The sequence below is a fragment of the Alligator sinensis genome, unplaced genomic scaffold, assembly GCF_000455745.1.
Source record: "Alligator sinensis unplaced genomic scaffold, ASM45574v1 scaffold353_1, whole genome shotgun sequence".
Taxonomy (NCBI): domain Eukaryota; kingdom Metazoa; phylum Chordata; order Crocodylia; family Alligatoridae; genus Alligator; species Alligator sinensis.
The window spans coordinates 232,427-239,360 of NW_005842075.1; the positions used below are offsets into that span (position 1 = coordinate 232,427).

At 46.1% G+C, this 6,934-nt stretch overlaps 1 protein-coding gene across 1 annotated transcript in view; it reads right to left on the minus strand.

Moving 5' to 3' along the window:
• Window positions 1-6,934, minus strand: part of BANK1 (B cell scaffold protein with ankyrin repeats 1) — a gene marked incomplete at its 3' end in the record, with an annotated part of 287,684 nt that overhangs the window by 228,646 nt on the left and 52,104 nt on the right. The window contains exon 4 of the mRNA XM_025204276.1: window positions 385-530. Within this exon, the coding sequence (XP_025060061.1) occupies window positions 385-530 (146 nt within the window). The remainder of the gene's footprint in view (window positions 1-384; window positions 531-6,934) is intronic.

Consider the following 6,934-nt stretch of genomic DNA (forward strand, 5'->3'; position numbering starts at 1 on the left):
AAGCATGCATGTATGTTCCTACAAACTAAGCCTGGTTCTTACTGAGGGGTGTGTCATATCTCATTACAGAAGTCCTTAAACTGCCATGAAGCATATTAAGGCAGAAATATAGCCAACCAAATATTTTTAAAAGAAGTAAAATCCTGCAGGGATTGTCCCAAAATCCATATTATTTGAAAATCTATTGACTGCACAATCTAGTTACTACAAAGTACTTATGATACATAGGCAGCACAAATCCCACTGCAACCAAGACACGCTATCATTTGTACTCCTTTTCTGTGATCTACCCCACAGAATTGATGTCTGTGAAAGTGCTTATAGCAGTGGGAGGGGCAGAAAACTGCCATTTATCTGTAAGCGTTTGTTATTTAAAGGTCTTACCTCACATGGTATTCTTGTTGGTAACACCAGTACTGATGGTCTGTTAATTTCCACTGTTTCAGAAGCCACATCAGTTTCCAAATTCACATTTTTTTGTCCTAATGCTATTACATCCAAAGTGTTACTATAAGAATTATCTTGATAATCTGCAAAAGATCAAATTGAATACAACATATTGTTAATCATCTTACAGAAGTGAAATGGGATGGCCTACAGACTGCTAGATGCCAATGATTTATGAAATGCTGTTGATTACATGGCATTTCGCAGCCGAATAAAGGACACTGAGTGATATCTGGGCTCTAGTGAAATCAATGGCAAAATTCCCATTGACTTCAAGTAGATCAGTATTGCATCCACTAAAGAGCCTACAGGCTAAAGGCCTGATTCTGCAGCAGTTACCTATATCAGGTAGAAGGCAGTGTAGAGATGTACTTTACAGACTAACTAAATCTGAGATTCATAAACTTTCATGAGCCTGAGCTCACTTAATTAGATGCTCTGAAAGGACAGGCACAGAGCAGTCGATCAAATAGAGTGATCTGAATGGAAAAGACAGAGAGTGAGGGAGGTAAGGCAGAAGGGGAGGGGAGGAGAAGGGACAGTGCTGGGGGAAGCAAACAAGTAATATAAACAAATAATAAATATATAAAACAAAAACAAAGCAAACAAAAGAGTATGCATCTCTGATTTAGTCTATAACATACATCTCTACCCTACTGCATGTGGCACAGGAGGTCTGGGGCATGGGCTGCATGCACTGCCCCAAACTGACTCCCTGTGCTGCCAGCATCATGTGTGGCACCAGGTCCAGCCCATGCGTCATGGGCAGCACATGGGGCCACTGTCAGTGCATGAGATTAGTCTATCAACTTATAAGATGGTTCATGTGCTTTCATGAGGCAGATTTGGCCTGCAGACCATATGTTGGACACCTCTACTCTAAAGTCAAAGGTATGTGATTCAGTTTAAAATCAGGATTTACTCTGAATATAACTACTGAAGGTCAGGCATCAGTTTAGCTCCAATAACGCAAGTCTCTCATGTGCAAATAGCATAAGATCTATTGTATTAACTCAAATCTGAGTCAACCCTAAATTTAAGAGAACCCCCCAAAAATTAGATTCTATATATGGAAAATGTATAGATTCATTATAATTTTCCAGATATAGGATCTAATTATTGGATGGCTGTCTTGAATTTATCATCTTCCCACCCCTACCCTGACTACAGAAGAGAAAGCAGTGGCTGGGATGGTCAGGTCCCCCCTTGCCCTCTTCTCCCCGCAACTTATTCCCCTTCCTGCCCCCCCCACCCCCCCCCCCCTCCTCCCCCCCCACTGCCTTCCTGCCCCCCTCATTTCCCACAGCTTCTACCCCTCCCCACTACTCCCCACAATCTCTGTCCTTTTTCCCAAGTCCCTAGTCTCTGCCTCTGCCCCACTCTGCACTTACTGTCAGAGGCAGTGGGCTCAGCTCCCTCCTGGAGTACAGCACATGGAAGCACAGCCCCTGCCGGCCATGCAGCAGTGTCAGCTCTGCTGACTGGCCAGATAGGGGACAATTTCCATGTACTCTGCGCTCAGACTCAAGCCAAGTTGCGCATGACAGTAAGGGGGAGGAGGGGGGTGGGATGCGCAGGAGGCAGAATCTGTACAGGGCAAGCAGTGAGGGCAGGCAGCTGCTATGGGTCTGATTGGCTCAGGGCCAGTGTCAGAGAGACAGCAGCCATTTGCTCCCCCTGCTTTGTATGTGAATCTAAGACAAGGGGCTTTACCTCAGTGCTAGCTGGGGGGAAACTCCTCATCTGAGATTCTAGTAAATACAGTAAAAAACTGTGGTTTTCACTACTGCAGCTTTTCCTTATTTCAAGCAATGCTGAGTTATACTATTGCAAATTGCAGCTCTACTTGGATGTACTCAGGGCCAATCCCTGCCAAAGACAGAGGCTTCATCTTAGTCCCTACCTTAGACACGTAACAGAAATAATGAGGAATGGAACAAATGTTCTGTGATTTTGTCATTCACATGCAAAAAGCTAAACTCTTAGCATCTTATTCATGTATTTTATCTGTACAAAAGAATATTTTGAGCTAAATATAAGATGCCAGCCAATTTAATTTGCTATATAATTTACAGTTCTTTGTTTCTTCTCTATTTCACCATACCAGTATAGACTCAACAACCGTAGCATGAGCCACTCACCAAATCACAGACTTTTAAATAAGAAAATAGAATAGAATAGAATTGGCAACTGCATCTGCAGAACTATGATTGAAGCTGTGTTTTCGAGAAAGCTATTCTTCACACCTGCTACACCTCAGCTTTATCAATGGTAAAGCTGCCTCTGCTACTCCACTGACCCTGCACACTCCGCTGACTAGGTCTTACATTGTAAAAAACACCAAACAAAACATTCTCTCCACCCCATCTCAGAATTCTAGCATTGCCTCATCATGCAGAATTACCCAATATTCCGCAGTCACCCAGTTAAATTAACAATATCATCTTAGGAAGCTCACAGACTGCTTGAAGAATACTGCCTGGGTGATGAGGGAAAAATCATAGGAGGTAGTAACAGCATCTTGTATTACTGTAAATTACAGAACACTCACAGTCAATTACATTCAAGGACACAGTCAAGTTTCAGGCACATCTTTTCCTCTAAAATGTATGTCACCTTCTGATGTAGAATATTGGTGTAAATTACTGATGGGCAGAACACAATGCTATGTCACCAAAATGACCTGTTATTGCTATATAAATACTGATGTCAATTATGGGAAGTAAATTTTGAGGGAAACAAATAATAACTTTAAAAGTTGAGACAGTGGCTCAATAACCGCAATGTAATTATTTTTATTATTTCAAATGACTAATACATATTGAATCATTCTCTTACAATAAGCGTCTTTATGATACTCAACTTGAGCATAATCTCCCCATAGTCCTCATATACAGACTGAAACCCCAGGCCTGAACCAAGAAACTTCCTTGTGGAAGTTTTCCCTAAGCCAACACACTGCAGATATTACAAAACTGAGGGCACTGAAGCTCCTTTAGCTGCTGCATCCCTATTCTATAAAAAGTGACTCTTCTAAAAGGAGAAGACTGACATAAATGTGGATCCATGAGCCCAATCCCTGAGCCTCTCACACCCATTTCTTTTCCTAGTCCTCACAATGTGCCATGGCACGCACTAGTTAAGGGACCCCCGTAATCAACACCAGCAAACTTCTGCACAATGAATACATTTCACACAAGCCTCTGGCTAGAGGAAAAAGTGTAGGATTTTGAGCGTACTGTCACAGATCCAAAGCATGCCGGCTGACACAAAGAACAGCAACTAAGAAACTGCTTATTCATACATGCTAAAGTTTGATAACTGGAGGGTCTACGTTTATATTAACTTATATTGCAGCTAACTGATTCTTGTGCTAGTATGAAAGTGGACTTCTATAATCCAATACCTAATGAAAGTAGTCCTCTGAAGGGAGGAGACACCAGGCAAGCTGCTTATGCTAAGGCTACAAATGTTGTTGACTGATGAGGGAGATTATTGGAAAATCTTCCTAAATTAAAAATGTCATAGAGAGATACTCGGAGAACTTCCAGAAACAACACCCAGTTATGAGGAGACTTGGAAAGTTGGCTATCATTGGACAATACAAATCACGCCATAGCAATATAGACCAGTATGTATTACCACTATCACTAGGGTCTTAGCTACACAGCGAGTAGAGGGGCTGACATATAGCATCTTCTAGAGCACGAATGTCAAACTCATTCAACCCCACGGGCTGGATGAGTAGAGTATGACTACCCATGGACCAGATGAATAGCACAGAGATGGTCCACAGGTCAAATCCAGAGCACAGAGCCATGTCATCTGGTCCAAGGGGATACCTATTGGGGTCAGAAATTTGGCAGTGCAGTAAATGGTGGCAGCACGGACTGCTGTGACTCCCCGAGTCCCAGTGCTTAGGGAGACCCTCAGGTTGGGCAAGACTGGCTGAACCAGCTTGCCTTCACCCAACATGTACCAGAAGTCTGCATGCAACAGTTGCAGGCCAAAAAGCAATCCCCCAGTCCCAGGCAGCATATACCACCACAAGAATACCCAGCACTGGTATGAGGAGGCACAATGGCTGTGGGAGGAGGCTGCTGCCTATCCAGTGGAGTTCTGTGCCCTTCTCCCATTACCCAAAAGGTACAGTGGGGATCAGTAGCACTTCAGGGGACTTCTTATTCAATGCTGTCTGCTGTTCCCAGCTGAACATGAAACCTACTCCAGGACCAAGCCAAGATGACCTCCTCATAAGTCTCCTGGCAAGGGATGAATTGGCTTTCCTGATGGTGGTGCATGACAGCCCAGTCCTCCAAGAGAAGGCCATTCCTTCAAGAATTCTTGACGTCTGATGACACTCACCAGGCCCGGGCAGTGGAAGTTAAGGAACTTTTGCAAGGGGCAGGATACTGCTGTCACCTATACATCTCTTTTCCACTACTCCAGCAGACACCCACCTCTACTAATTCCAGTGGGCACTGGGAGAAGAAGCAAATATGAACTGGCACAAGTGTAACTGCTGTCAGGGTTTGATGCCTTCATGGTCCTGGCAGTTCAAACTAACTATTATCTCCAGGAATGGAGGGAGGAAAAAAGTTGTGCCCACTGACCCATGTAAAGAAACAAGGGACACAAGCCACCCTCAGCCTGATAAGGTGGGCGAGGGGAGTGGCTTGGGATCAATGCAAACTCCCTTCACCCTCCCAATAATGGAAACCTGGAGTAAACCTGACCCTCAGAACCCTCAGATGTATGTCTAGCTTCTAGTCCCAGGTCAAATCCATCTTCTTCCAGTCCTGGTTGCCCTACTGGACTTTGGGGTAGTGGTCATTTCACCAATGAGATTGTGGACTGTGCCCTCTGAATTCCATTACAGCAGCAGCCCAGGCCAGAGATACTTGAGATTACAAATAGCTCACCCTCTTCCATCCACCCTTCCAGACTGGGACACCACTACCCTAAAGGAGAATATCAATGGCCACCCTGAGATGCCGTGCTTTCGGGCAATCCATTGTCCACATTATCCCTTGATTCTGGGGCTTCCTTGGCTCATTTGCTATAACCCCCTAGTCAAGTGGAAAACCTGGGAGGTTTGCTTTGATTCCAGTTACTGCCATGAGCACTGCTGGAAACCTGAGATGGTTGCCTGCCCTATGATCCAAGCAGGGGATCCAAGCAGAGGTCCCCCTCCCCAGGGGACTCAACCTCCTAAAGCCATACACAGCCTTCCCAGAAATACCAGGATTATGTTGACATATCTGAGAAAAAGAATGTGGAAGTCCTCCTCCCACACCAGGATTGTGACTGCCCCATTGATCTATGGTCTGGGGGAAAGATCCCAGTGGAGCACATTTATGCCATGACAGAAGCAGAACGTACTGCACTCTGGAATAACTGCAGTAAAACCTGGCTTGAGGATTCATAAGATAGTACACCTCACCTACTGGGCCTTCCATCTTATTTGTCAAGAAAAATGGGAGCCTGCACCTCTGTGTAAACTATCAAGCCCTGAACCAGGTCACCATCTGAAAAGAATATCCTTCATCCCAGAGCTGCTTGATCTACTAACAACCAATTGCATATTCACCAAGCTCGATCTCTGGGGAGCATATAACTTGGCACAAATCAGAGCTGGTGACAAATGGTAGGGGTGCACCAACAGAGATTTCTGGGGCTGATACCAATAGCCAATATTTAAAGAGGCATATCAGCCGGTACTGATGTGATGTCCAATACAGCTGCCTCCAGCTGGTAACTCTAGTGTGGTGGAATGGGAGGGGGGAGAGAAGGGGTGGAGGGAAGGCAGATCAATGCCCCCAGGCCTCAAGAACCCACCTCCACTCATGCTCCAGGAGGAGCCAGGGTTGTACTGGGCGGCTGATGGCAGCAGTGGGAGCAGAGCGGTAGTGAAATTTGGGGTGGATGCAGCAATCTCCCAGTGCCGCCAGCACCCGCTCCAAGCCCAGCCCCCAACAAGAAGAGCCCCATGCAGCCCGGGCTGCAGCCCGGTCCACCCACCCCACCCCACAAAGATGTGGGGGGCACATGCCCTCCACCCCATGCCGTCCCAGGGTGCAATCAGTGGCAGGAGCTGCCCCCCAAGAGCTGCAGCTTGTGCGGGCCAGGAGCGACCCGAGCCCTTTTTCGTGCTGCACGCGGGCTGTGGCCAGCAGCCTGGGCACGTCGGGTTGGAGAGGGAAGGTCGTCGAGCTGGAATTAGGCACAAATGCGTATCGGTAGTTTAAAGGATTGTTTACTTACACCGAGATGGCAGTGGTGTAGGCTGGAAAGCTTGCTTAAGTTGCGGTTACAGACAGAAAAGAAAACAAAACTCGAACCTGCAGGGCACGAGGGTACGTCGCAAAGGGTTTCGGCGACGGGAAGATGTAAAACACGAGGGTACTTCGCAAGGGTTTTCGGCGACGGGAAGATAAACCTGCAGGACTCGAACCCGGGTAGAAGAGCTCTGAGGCCGGTCGTAAGG